We start from the raw sequence: 14625 nt of genomic DNA on the forward strand, positions 1-14625 counted from the left end.
AGGTCCATTTGTACAATTCAAAAGGAGAGGAAATTAAGTATTTATGTGTAAGTGGAATGTTTACTGCTCCTTTTCTCCATGTTTACAGTGGAACAAGTAATTACTCTGAGTGGTGGAACAGGCAAGAAAGTACTGGAGAGCAGAACTAACACTATACTGATTTAATACTTCCTAGTTTTTTTGTTAGACTATTAAGAATTCTTGTACAATTCTTGTAAAACAATGGGGGGACAGGGACCCTGCAGTTTACTTAGTACAATAAATCAATAAAAGCACAACTCCAGATTATTAATGCATCTTTTCAGATTTGTAACTGACACATTACATAGTCTTTTGAATAATAGGTTGGGCTGTTATAAAGCCAGACCTTTAGGCTGTAGTTTTACCTACGTTTTTTAAAATGAGCTTAAGAAGTGGAAAGTGGCAAGCCAGCCCTGGGGCTGGATGAAACTGTCACCCTTCCTCCACCACTCATCTCGCTTCTGTTTACATCTTCACTTTGCTGGCACAAGCAGTTATGCAGCTTTGTAGGAAACTGACTCACCTGTGTTAAAATGACATCTTTATTCTGGGTTAAGGTTCAGCAATTTCTCCTCCTTTCTCCTTCAGTATGACTGTCCAGTCCTCTTTCTTCCCTTGTACCAGCTCCATTCACCTTTTCTGTTAAGCTTGATTTTTTTTTTTGTTTGTTTAAAAAATTCATGTGAGGATCCCATCATTTAAATGTTTAGTAGAATCTTTTTCTAATATTAAAACTCAACATATCCTAACATTTCATGCTAACCTTTCCCTAGTACATAAAATATTTACAGTGATCTGGATTATCAAAAGCAAATTATCTAGGTTGTGAACTAACCAGGTCTAATCTTCTCCCAAATCTTTAATCTCATTTTACTATCCTGGAGCATGCTATACAGAATGCATTGGTCTTCCTGTCAGGTCCCACTCTTGCCTGCTGCTATTTAAAACTTAACAAAGTATTAAGAGAGCTGTTTACAAATTTTCTTAAAGGTGAATGTACCAGATATGTTCTCACAGCCCAATTGACATAGAATACTGAATTATTTGATGGGGCTTTTTGCTTCATTTGAGCTTTTCTCCTCCTTGTCTCCTTGACTCTGTTGGTCAAGGTGTCAGATGAACTGTTACTTACGTGACAGTGTTTTTCTAATCTGCTGTTTTCTTCCATTTCTTTATATTCTCTCCCATAATGACCATGCAGAACTGGATTCCAGTGAGCTGAAAAGGGATGTTTTCTTACAGTGGCTGCAGCTTCAGTGTGATAGGCAATTTCAGACAGTAGCATTTAAATGTGAAAGGAGTTTTTACTCTCCCTGCAACTTGCTTTAACTGTACAATATAAAAAGATGGCCTGAAACTCCTTATTTATATATATATAAATGTATCTATATAGTGATTTCAAGATAGAGCAAAGTATAGTCATGAATTAGCTGTGAGAAGCTGTTATGTTACTTTTGTATTTTGTGTTCGTTATGAGCAATGTGCTGTCTGTGAATTGTCTGAAGTCTATCAGAAGCTTGGGACTTAAGTTTTATTAATTTGTCTGGTTCATCATGAATAATCTTTGGAGGGAGCAGGAACTGTGTTTACTTGCCTGAGTATAAAGTAATGGGGGGTAAGCATTTCCTTTTATCCTCATTGTTCAAACCAGTTCTGGTAAGCCTTCTGAGTCTGGAACACCATTTTAATAGTGGTGTTCTCTACCTGTAGACTTGTTTTGCAGGAATAATTTTCTGAAAACAATAATCTCCTTTGTAGCTAGTTTTCAAATTACACTTTCATTGAATCAGAGAATAATTCCCACAAGAAGGGATGACCAGAGGTAATCTAATCTAACCATCTGTTCAAATCTAGTTGCTTAAAATGGAATTAAATTTTAATTTGAAACCAGTTAACATGTTGCATTTTCTTCATATCTCTAAGCCCTGTTGAAGTCAATTGCAAATTCAGGTGCTCAGCATTTATTGAAAACTGGGGCACTTTTATTTGGAGGTATTAATTTCAAAGTAGGAATTCCATTCATTGTGGTTTTAAAATCCTGGCTTCAGTTTTTAAAACTTGGTGCGTAATGCTATGGGTACAGCAGAGGAATAAAGCTACAGTAGATTAACAGGCAAAATAATCAGGTAAAATGGAAAGAAACTAATTAAATTATCTTTGTTTTTGGAAAATTAGCTATATTTCATGAGGAGAATGAGAGAATCTACACTTGAATAGCTGAGAGACCACTTTTGGTACCCATCTGAGCACTCTGAGGGAATGACGTTTAAATAAGGCCTTTCATGTTTTCTATACATAGATATTTTTAGAAAACTAAATGGTGATATTTTTATTCTGATTTCTGGAGGAATCCTGACTAAATGGACACTTAATTTTCCGTTCCATAGGGCCCACTCGTGGCAGTTGAACTAAACTGCTGGGAAATATTTATAGTACCACATGATCTTTAAAAATAACTTCTCAGGCTACACTGTAGATCTCTTGAATTCTTAAAATCTTTGCTATTTTGGATAGATAACCATGGCATTCCTGCAGTGGAAAAATCTTAGCTTTGCTGATTTAGGCATTTGTATTTATAATCAAGTTGTTTGTATTTACTTTTTAAATTTGTAAGCAGTTCAGATTGAAATTCACCTATGCAGCTGTAGAAGGCCAGGACCTTGAGTGGATTTACTCTTTAGGGAAAAATAGGAATTTCAGTGGCATGGTATGAAATAACATATAGAATAAACTTTACTTGTCAGTGCATTAGATCCCATCTTCAAAAGAGGGTCAGTATTGATCCTGTGTGAACTGTGAGGTCTAGTGAACAGAAAATACAGTTCTTAGTAGTACCTGGCTTGCTTAGCATAGGTGCTTTCTTTTGTCACATTAAACCTTTAAACAAATCCTAGGTTGCAATTCCATGTTACGCCTAATTTCATCCCTGTGACTATACTGCTGGAGGGTAAGGATGGTGTTCTCATCCCTCCCTTGCTTCAGATACGGTGCCCGCTTGTCAGAGCGTGAGGCAGGTCATTCCCTGAGTTGATGGAGAACTACTAATGTTTGTTTGTATTGTTTTTCTGTTGTGTGGCTAGGGAGGTGGAGGACAGCCAACAAAGGGCAGAAAAGCATAACAGCGCTGCTTCTGACTGTAGACTGCCCTCAAAGTGAGCTACACATAAGGTGAAACTGCATGCAGGGAACAAAGTGACTTATGAGTCAAGCTAGTGTCTGAAGTGATCCTATTATATAAGTCACTATAAATGCACTGGAAATCAGTAAAATGGGAGTCCCATGCAACACATTAGAACTGCTGCCAGTCTATTGACAGCAGATCAGTCATCTTGGAACCTGTAAGCTCATAGGCTGTGGCAGCAGCTGTGAATTTCTTATAATTTTAGGAATAGAAGAGGATGTAGTTCTACAGAGCCATGAACTGGCACACTGATCTAATGTATATATTTGACTTCAGAGTCTTTAGAAGAAATCAGACTTCTTTCAAATAGGGAGAAGGAGGAATTTTTCTTTTTTTTTTTTTTTTTAAATGCCTCCAAAGTTTCATAAGACATAAACCTTCCTGCATATTCTGAGTCCTTTTCCATCTTTGCTGCTAGATTCTTTTCCCTTATTTGTTCTCAAATATATCCTTTATAGCTTGCTCATCTTTTTATAGTACTACATGTTTATGTAGTTAGAAAAATGATTACAATGATTATATTGTGTAAGTGCTTAGTGTTTCTCCTACTTAGACTACGTGATAGGCTTCTACTGTTTCCTAGAAAATTACTGTGGTCAGATTGTCATCTAGTCTGTTCTGGACAGTAAGATACTGTTTAAACACTGTTCTTGTGTGTCTGGATAGGGTGGCCCTTTTGAACTGTGTTCACTGTGGCAAGACTTTTTTTTTTTTGAGCCCCTTGACTGCCACATGACAGAGCAAGCAGTAGATAAAAAGCTGTATTGATCACAGTGATGATCATCTTGAATGTGGTGCTTAACATTTGTAATAACTTATTATATAAAACAAAAATCTGGATAAGCGGAGTGCTGTTAGTTTTTGCATGATCTAAACAAGCTAGTTTCTAATATTTGTCTTTTATGTAAATATTCATGTTTTTAGTGAAAAGAAAAATAATTCCAGGTTTGTATTTAACCTGAAGAGCTGTAGATAGTTATGTGCCCTTAAAATGCACCCTTGTTTGAAAGAGGTGGCGTAAAAGAAACTTGGTAAGGAAACAGAGTTTTTCCTACCCAAGTGATTTCTTCTCCCCCTCCCCCAACTTTTTGCTGTCTGTTTGGGATAGCATACTTATTTCATCCTGAGAGAACTGTGACCACGTTTCAGGGATAGGTGATACCATTTCAGATGTACAATATCTTTTCTTAAGAATTGTCTGAAGACTAGATTTTCTTGGTGCTGTGAGGCAGCTCAGGAGAATAAATGCTATGAGAGATAACAGGGCATCAGAATTTTCCTCTAACACTGTGTTATGTGGGTGTTTACCAGTTTCCTTGCAGCTTCTTTTACTTGTCTTGTGTTAGTGTTCTTTTTGATTATGCTTCAGGATAACAGATGGAATGTTGCATTGGATTTTACATTGGTGTTCTTTTAATGACAGAAAAATACACCTCAAAGGATGAGTGTTAGGGGATTTGTGATGAGTTCACAAGTAAAGGAGAATTTCTAACTCAGTGACATAGTGTGAAGTTTCATAATTGTTGCATTTTTCAAAATGTTGGTTTTAGAAGAACTTACCTGACACAGATTAACGTTGGGTGTTAACAATCCAGGTGGATTTGTGAATACTTTTTAATGTCTAAGTCTTTTGCTTATATGATAAATTATTTTCGAAGGAAAGTTCATTGCATTGTTACTCCCTGTCTTAATTTTTTGCAGGGCCTCCAGACAGGCTCGCTCTCTTTGAGCATGCTCTTGTTCAGCTCTTAATTTCAGGATAACCCTATGAAATATCTTCCATGCTTCGCTTTGTACTTCATATCTTCTTCGTTGGCACTGTGTTATGTCAGATATTTGCACCTCCTGGATTTAATTCCTTTACAGGAGTAAGTTAACTACTCAATGCAGGTAAAATTGAGTTCACCAACTCCTACAGCAGTGGTGTGAAGCCTTTGCAGCTGGGTGGTCCTGGGCTCTCAGTGCTGTCTTGTCCTGAAGTAGTCACAATGGAATTGAGTTTGCCGCAAACTGGTCTTGCCTGCCTTCTCAGCAAAATGAGATTAGCTTCTGAGTAGGTGACTTAGTAAGGGAACACAACCTCAACTTCTAACCACAGCTTCTGAAACCCTACTGATCCTTTACTTTAAAAGATAAGCCTTGTAACTCTTGGGGATGTTTTTAATGCCTGGGTTTTGTTAATTGATATCGTGTAAGGTTCCAGCAGTTCTGCTGGTGACTGACACTTGCTGGAAGTGTTGCCTACGTTGTTTTTACAGACTGCTTTTGCATCTGCACTATATAGTCTAGGCACTTAAGGTTCTAGTTCCATGTTTTGGTTAGGGAAAAAAAATTGAGTGGGCTGCAATTCATGGAAAAACATGTGTAGCTTGCTTTTGACTGTCATCTTTCCTGAAACCCTTTTAGGAATCAATGAAGAAGTAGCCTGCTTCTGGTAGCCCTTTTTTTTGGTGGTTTGTTTTTTCCTTTTTTCCTTTGCTATAGTGGTCTCTTTGGTTAGATGATGAGATACACTTTTGGGGGTGGGGAAGCTACAAGGTCTTGTGGCTTCTGGAATAAGACTGCTAGCACTAGAGCAAATTTTTATGTCTGCCTAGAGATGGTAAGTCCTTTAAAAAAAAAACAAAAAACAAAAACAAAACACCACACACAAACATAAACCCCGCAACAAAACATGAACAACGATGAAGAACCCTGCATCTGGGGACACATAGCTATTCTCAATAGCTGTTCAGGGACTGTGGTCTGTTGGCTGGTCTCTCCTGCTTAAAATGTCTGATTATCTTGTGATCAAGGTCACAATACAGAGGAAAGACAGAAAATTAAATTATGTAACTCACGTTGATTTCGCAGAGGAAATTCTCACCCTCTGCAGGAATTCATAATGAAGACAAAAATAGCTTACATCGCTTCTGTGGTGAAACAGTTTGGCCAGTTGGTGAAGCAGTGTCAAGACAAGTGAATGTTTATGGAAAACAGTGGTGAAAATCTATGTAACTTACTGTATGGTTCAGTGGATTCCTCACTCCCCTTTTACCTAGCTGGAACTGTGTTAGTGTGAAGTATTCATTTTGATTTAGGCATTTAGAATTTTAATTGGTTTTTATTTGGGAATTCTTTCTCCCTCTTGAAAGCAAATGAAAGTGTTATTTCATGTGTTGCTTAAGTTGCTCAAAAATCTGGGCTGCTGTCAGAAGGGATGGTCCTGCCCTGTTCCCAGCTAAGTGTTACCACCACCTTCTTTCTGTGTTCATGCAGTGTGCCTGCTTAGAAAGCTGTTTTGACTGAAAACTAAATTTAAAGAAGAAAAATATGTAAAATCTCTGTTGGATCAGTGCTCTGATCTTGCTGACAGAAAGGGCAGTGTGATCTTCTGTCAGTTTTAGCTAGTTGTAAAACTCCATCTTGAGGCCATAGTTACCTGAAGCACTATGATGCAATCTGGAGGCTTGCTGTTGATGAAAAGAGAAGATCCTGCTTCCATTAATCTCCTTTCAGAGGCTCTGGCACTCTTTAGATTCTTCTGCAATGTGATTCAACTAGATAATGTGAAAGAAAATTGAATGATTCCACATGGTTGATAAGCTGAAATGGTTCATGAGGAGACTTGACATGTGCTGAAGCAGGTGCAAGGCAGAAGGATGGAACTGGGCAGCCCAGAGCGGGTGGAGTGGAGGGGAGGATGTAGGCATTTGCCTCTATCTATCAATGAGCCTGGTGTTGTATCACACAGCTTCTCTTGGAGTGTATTATGAAAACCATATTATGGCACAGTGTCGAGGCTTACAACCTAGATGCTGTCAGCTTGTAGTGATAGTTGTTCCACTTCAGTCTTAATGCTTGGTGCACATACCATATGTACAGATTTATAGACAGAAAAATCACAGGCAGTTGTCTTGGTTTGAGAAATCTTGTTGTAGGGCTTCTTGTTTGTGTACATTAAATAAGTAAATACAAAGATGAGTGTTAAATTTTCTTTCTTTCTTTGTCCTGCAGATGTTCTACTAATCTGTGTTCCACTTCTTTCCATTAGCCTAAGCAGCTCTTTCAGAACTGCTGGTGTATTAAAATACAAACTGAGTGGTTTTGAGATTACGAGTGTGTGCGTGTATATACATCTATACGAATCTGAAATGCCAAGTCAAAGTTTAGAGAAAATTTACATGTTATGTGGGAAGGTTTGAATGCTGTTTACCAACACTACATACTTGTGACTTAGAAAAGCATTTAGTGTTGGGCTTTGCTACTATTAAATCCAGATAATCATTGATTAGACACTTGAGTAGCCAAGATTAAGTACGGTTTTAATTACTTCCTTCTTTTGTACGTGAAGTTGTTTTTACTGTGACAGTAGGCAAGAATAGCTATGACGTTAACAGCCTGAAATAGCTTTTTATTATTATTTTGATTGTTTTTTTTTTTCCTTTAGCTGGAAGTTGTTTAAAATGTCTCTGGTGTTATTGCTCCCAATCCAGATGGCTTTCTGCCTTTGTTTCATTTACTAGATGTGATATTGTTAGTTAGTCACTACTGCCGCCACGCATTTTACAGTTTGGCCTGTGACTCATTCTCACAGCCGTCTTATGTTGGCAATCAGTGTTATTCTCAGTATAAATACTAGTTCTCTCTTGACACCTGTGATGTCAGCTACTGGTAGAAACTGGGTGCTGACTGTAAAAAGACACTAACCTGTTTCCTTGAGGAAGGAAATACTAAGTGCCTGAAAGCAAGAATAGCTTCCTAGCATGCTCGGATTGGTGTGATGATTGCTCTTCTCTTTTTAATTGAAAATGGAAATAGAATTTTAAAAGATTCTGATGTCTGTGTTGGAAGTCTGTAATTATAAACAAGAATCTTACAAAAACTTTTTAACTGTCTGCATTGTGGTGTCTAGGTTATGGGGTATGTAACGCCATTTTCAAGTAACTGCATTTTTAAGTCTTGCTTCTTTGAACATTTTAAACTCTTGTTGATGCACTAAAGTGATTTCAACAATTGCAAATGTTGTGGAAAAAATATCCGAAAGGGGATGAAAATAGAAAAGATGTTCTGCTGAATTGAAATAGAAATTATGAACAAAATAACTACATAGAACAATTGTTTTCCTTGCTGCTGTACCTGTTAAAGAAATGCTTTATAATGGCGATACCACTTTATTTTACCATGATAACCACAGAAAATAACTGAAAATATACTGTGTGTGCATCCAAGTATGAAAAATCTTCAGTTTTAGATAATTAAAATTATTTTTCTGTGACTACTGTTGTCATTTACAATAAAATTGCAGCCAAGATGTTATGGGTAGAAGTAGCTGGATGGAGGAAAAGAAATAATACCCCATTTAAGTAGTAGCGTGTTTAAGATATACTGATTGGTGATGAGGAACTATGCATTTTCTCTAGATTTCTTGGGTAGATGCTGCGTTATTCTAATAGTGTAATCTGCGTGGCATGATGAGGTTAAATTTTATTTCTTTCCTTTAGACAATTTAAGAGATCACACACTGCTAAACTTTCCATACCCATTGATGAGTGAAGAGGTGGATTTGTAAAGATCTGGTAATTAAGATAAAATATTTTCATACCTGATTTGTTATTTTCACCAGGTCAATACCCCCACCTCCAATTCTTTTCATTTTGATTCAGTGTGGTGCAGTGTAATGGTGATAAACTATTATTTGATAATGACGATGATAGGTGCTCCCTAATTGTTGCTTCTACTGAGGAAAAATATTTTTCCTTAGATATTTATGCTGTCTGAAAGTTAGGGTTTTTTTATTTGCCTTTAATGAAAATTCTACTATATTTTTGTCTAGTACAAGCAAAATACTAAGTGATCCACATATTTAGTGTGGTAACAAGATATGTTGACAGCAGTAATGCTTGTATGGGTCCTCACAACTTTGCTAAGGCTGAGTGGAAAGGTTTTGAAATGACTTGGGTCTCATTATTCAGTGTATTTACATGGCAGTTAGAGGTGAGACTTAAGTGTGTTGTCTCATATCTAGCGCAGCTTTGAACTGGCAAGCTGATAGTAGCACAGCTGTGGTACCAAATAGTTGCTTTGAGTATTTAGCTGGGCTCCATGCGGGTTTTGGACTTGCTATTCAACTGGTGACTGGTAAGCTTTAAGAGATTTCAGTTCTTTCTATCCAACCTTCTTTCTCTGCTGGAGATTTTAATCTCCTTAATTTTTCCAAATGTGAGATGAGCAATTTTATATATTTACAGTAACTGGAGGGGTAGAAACCAGTACTGAGGAATGAGGCAGAGATGGACTGTGAATATTTTAAAGTGGTGATTTAAATAGTACTCTTTGTTTAACAATGATGATCAGTAAAATTAGCACTGAAATATAGCCCTTTATAATATGTACAATATATTAATATCTGTCAGTAAAAAGTTATGCTTCTGTAATGGTTGATTTTTGTGCTGCTGGCATATTCTATTACCCATTATAGGCACATTCAGCTTTCCCCTATGCTTGCTTGATTATTTATTTCATTGCAAGCTGTCTGTATCGAGCAAGGGATTACAAAAAGACTTTCTGAAGTACCACTTTTGTATTTCTGTTGTCAGTTAAGGGTAATGATGCATATGACAATGAATTGTTTAATTTAAAAGCCTACCAATTTTAGAGTTGAATTTCTGTGAAATAGGAATATGAAACAAATTTAACTTGCTATAAATGAAGCGTTAACTCCTGCGTATCATAAAGTTTGGATTTAGTAGCTGGTGGTGTGACTTTTCCCAAACTAAGCTGTTTTATAAAGAAAAAAAGATATGCTGGAGAGGGAGGGGAACAAAATGCCTTTGTTATGATGTAGTTGGTGTCCTGGAGTTTTGTGGCAGGTTCAACTATAATGCATTCTAAAAAGATTTCCTGGTTGTTTGTTTTGGGGAAAAATAGTAATAAAGTGCTTTGAGATTGAGAAGTTGCATTCATAAATGCATATACATTGGGAAAGTTTGCACAGCATGATAATTATCTGTAATTTAATGGCAAGACCAATTTAAGCAATATTGTACTGTATCTAGGTATACCTTTGTATACTTAGCACCTGTAGAAAGGATTACCTTTTGATAATGGATTTTGCCTAGTGTCTTAACAAAAGGGATAATATTGTGTGTCAAACAGACTTTTTAGCAATGTAGTTAGCAGCAGTGACTGGATTTCAGAAGGCTGTTGTGCTAATTTTTGTTTTCTTTCATTTGCCGATGAGCTTGTTTGAACCTGCTCTTTGATGTATAAAGAACAGCAGCCCAGTTTATTAGTTACATCCTGCTTTTTCTGCTGGTGCTGTAATAGGGGAAATACCTTCATTTAAGCAGAACAGGACTGATTTCAGAGCAGGGAACGGACCTGGAAGGGAAGGAGTGATAAAAGTAGTGGAAAGCTGTAATAGTAATGGAGTTGCACATTCTGGCTTATTTTTTTACAAATGGTGATTTCCCACATCTCTTGATGTCCAACAAGAATTAGAAAGGTGTAGGGGTAACTTATCTTTATTGGAGAAGTGCTTTACAATAGTGTTTTACAACAATTCCCATCCCTTTGTCCAGCTGAAGAGCATTGTTTGGATGAAGAGGAAGGTAAATACTTAAGTAAATAGTAATTGAAGGGAAGGCACATCTTTGGAGAGTGGTAATGAAAAGATAAGACTTGGAAAGTCAGAAAACCTAGTGGTAGCATTAAGAGTAAATAAAAATGTCTTGAAATATGAAGGACAAGTAATTAGGAAGCCAGTGTAGGAGTTGAAGTAGATCACACAAAGGGTTTCCCCCTATCCTGCATTAGATGTAGTTTAAACAGTGGGTTGAATTCATAGGAGATGATCTTACTCTAAGGGTGAAAACAAATTGAAATAAATATCTTTAGAGGAAAATGTCACTTTCTAATAGAGCTGAAGATGATTTTCCTGCTATTAATATAGACTTTCAAGATGAATACGTCTTTCTGACCACATTTGTGGACAACTAACAGGAAATTTGCAAAAACAAAATTATGATATTGATCATGTGTTTTCATATTAAATATTGCCATTCCTTGTCCAAGAAGTTTGCTTTGATTGTATTTTATGCAGGTCAATAGTTTTAGAGAAAATATAAAATGAATTTCTAACTTTGTTTTAGCTAACCTGTAATTAATTAGTTTTTTCTCTTATTACTTTGTCTTAATGATAAACATCTTGACAGTAGTGTTTTACCAGGCAAGTGCTTTTATTATACTAAATGGAATTAATGAGTAAAACTATGCTTAGGTGTTTGCTATACTGGCATTTGAGATCCCAGACTTGCAAGCTGAGCTGTACAAGCAGGCTTATGTAAACTTTCCAAAGGCTTTAAAATGTGTGTCTAATTATAGAAGGTTAAGTATACTGAATTTTAATTTTTTTTTTCCCCTAAGGCCATGTGGTTATGATATTATTGAGATTCCATAATGCCTCCTGCCGTGACAGACAGCCTTGACATCTGGGCGGTGGATTCACAGATTGGTGCCGATGGCTCGGTATCTGTGGACTTCCTCTTGCCCACTGGAATCTACATCAACTTGGATGTCCCTCGAGATGCCACCATATCTCATATTAAACAGGTAATACCAAATGGTCAATTAACTTAAAAGTTAACTTATATTTGGAATCAGCGCTGTTTCTGATTTTTGTGTGCTTTTTGGCAAATCAAGTAATGAATTTGAGTAGGCATATAAAATAATGTGTTGAAGGTGCGTGCATAGCAGATTGATTAATGTCTCTGGGGGTTTGCAATGTTTTGGGACAGATGGCAAGGTTTGTAGAAATGAGTTCTTGCTGATGGTTACACTTCAGCAAAGATTATTCTAATAGCTCTATATTAATGCTGTTTTGCTACATCTAAACCTTTTTTTAACACTTCAGTAATACCTTGTGTGTTGATATAACATTTCTCTGATTAGTGTGCAAACAGGAGACACGGTGTCTAGTTTGATTTTTAAGATAGAAGTCACAGATTGTGCTCCTGCTTTTGCTTGACACCAAAGATGGATGCTTTAAAAACTATGTATGCCACTTCTTAAAGGTTGTGCAAAAGTGCCTTGTTAGGGCATCACTTAAAAATGAGGGAATACTAAAATCAAAGGAGGGAGAGCATGTAAGGAAATAACCACAGAAATTAAATAATAATCTACTGACTTTTCATCAGATAATGACCATGTAAGGGCATTTAGACAAGTTACTGTGGAATTAGGTAGTGGGTGGATTACAACACCAAGTAATCTGCTCCTTAAGCATAATAAACTTCTAAAAGAAAACAAAGTAGTGTGATTTCTCATTCCATTGCATTGCCTGGTAAATAAGTACATTGATTTTCATTCCTGTTCAGTCTGACAGTATTCACTCGTTTATAGAAATTATTTTCTTTGTATCAATAGTAGCTTCATATAATTTATTGTACTCCTAATTTGAAACTTTCTTGACACTGCAGTATTTTTTTTTTTATGCAGTGGACCACTTAGTATTTTAGAAGAAATGAGAGTGTCACTAGAAATTGAAGTGATCCAAGAAACAAGTTTTGTGCTATACTCAAATACTTGAAATAATTCTGACTGGAAGAATGTCATTGTTGTTTTAGTAAAAGGGTAACCTGGGCAACTACAGGTTAGTTGGGTAGGATAATGGAATAGCTGATAGTGATTTCAACTGATAAAGAATTTAAAAAACAAGTGCGTAAGTAACAACAATAATGGACTTGAACTAAGCTGTCTGGTTTTCTTGCCGGTTGTGACACATTGAAACTTTTAACATGCTATAAACAGGTACTGTTGATATTTAGCTGCTTTTTCAAAGTAATGTTGATCATACCTACAGAGGTCTTTCATGGAAATTGCTGTATTTGAAAACAATAATGAAAGCTTTGACGGCATACTAGATTAGTAGCTTTGCTCCCACCACGTTGCTGTGTCAAGCCCTAATTTGTGGACCCTTGGATGTATAAATAGAGGACTTGAGAGCAAATACAAGGAGTTTATCTTGTATGTGAAACTTAAGTTTAAAATAGAAGAAGAAAAATAGCTAATTATTTGAGGGCTGAAGATTATTATTATTTTTTTTTCCTGTAAACTTCGTAATTCTACCAGGCCAGTACTTTGGGTGATGGCAAATGGCTGCTTTCAGTGGAAGTCAGTTTCAGGGACTTCATGGCTTTCTAAACTTTAAAATCATTAAGGTGTATAATAAGTACCAGTAGCTGGAAATTGAAGTTAGACAACTCAAGGGGGGGGGGGGAGGTACAGATTTTTAATCAATATAATTAGCTATTGGAGAAGAACACAGAGGCAATAATAGGTTTAGTCTTTTGATACCTTTGAAGTTGGAATTTTTGCTGTACACCAAAGGTGGTTGCTGGATTCAGCTCTCACTCAGCTAGGTAAAATATACTGGAATACATTTCTGGAAGGCAGAATTCATTGTACAAATCTATGAAATATATGCAGGTGTGTTCAGTTCAGCAAAAAGAGTTCAGTTCAGCTTCAGTTGTTTTGAGAAGAGATTTTTGCCATTGCACTATTAATCCTGTTTCAAAGTAAATTTCAGAAACAAATCCATACAATGTAAACTTTTAAAATTAGGACAAAAATATTCTCACAGATAAAGATTTGAATAGTGTTTAGGTTGGGAGAGCTCTTTTTACTTCCATTTTTGATTTCTGCTAAGGATTTGATATATTTTATGTATTTGATGCATTAGTGTTACTTAAGGTGTAATCTGCTACTTATGTATTCAGTTCAGTAAAGCATTATTTAGTGTTCTGTGGACAACTTGCATGTCTTAGTGGCCTGCCAGTGATTTACCAATAAATTTACTTCAAGCTTCTCCAGACAACAGGGAATCTTTTATTCAGGAATTAGTTCCATAGTGGGAACTTGTTGTCTGTATATTACAATAATTACTGGAAGAAGGAAGTATAGGTGTGTCTTGAGGGAGAAGGGTTTTGATAGGAAGCTATAGGAATGGATGGAAGAGAGTGACAGGTTGCTGGTCAGTGTCAAGAACATCTGCCTCCAAAATCGTAAGTGCTTTGTTACTGTAGTGACAGCTGTGGTCGTGCAACTTTACTGCATATAGGACTATATTGGGTCAATCCCAGGATAAGTGTCAGGATGAAGGTTTAGTGCTGCCCTTCTCTCATCACCTCATAGTACTTGTCCGTATGTGTTTTCTACCCCAGGACATTTATGCATGCAAGTTGCTGTTTAAAAATAACCTCAAGATAGAGACTACAAACAAGACAAAGTAAATATATAATGATATATAGGGATAAAAGTGAATGAAGTTAGCAAACATGTTACTCTGATGTTCTTTTGGGAACATAAATGGAAACTAATGTTACCTTCAGTGTCATAAGATATTCCCATGCTTTCTTGTTTTGTTTCATTTATTTATATATTTT

The 14625-nt window shown here is 36.3% G+C and overlaps 1 protein-coding gene across 7 annotated transcripts in view; it reads left to right on the forward strand.

The window, feature by feature from the left end:
* Positions 1 to 14625, forward strand: part of PIK3CB (phosphatidylinositol-4,5-bisphosphate 3-kinase catalytic subunit beta) — a 116966-nt gene that overhangs the window by 56083 nt on the left and 46258 nt on the right. For all 7 annotated transcript variants that reach the window (XM_075031915.1, XM_075031913.1, XM_075031911.1 and 4 more), the window contains one exon: positions 11609 to 11794. In XM_075031915.1, coding sequence (XP_074888016.1) covers positions 11642 to 11794 — 153 coding nt within the window. In that variant the 5' untranslated portion in view covers positions 11609 to 11641. The remainder of the gene's footprint in view (positions 1 to 11608; positions 11795 to 14625) is intronic.

The sequence above is a fragment of the Buteo buteo genome, chromosome 7, assembly GCF_964188355.1.
Source record: "Buteo buteo chromosome 7, bButBut1.hap1.1, whole genome shotgun sequence".
NCBI classification, from domain to species: domain Eukaryota; kingdom Metazoa; phylum Chordata; class Aves; order Accipitriformes; family Accipitridae; genus Buteo; species Buteo buteo.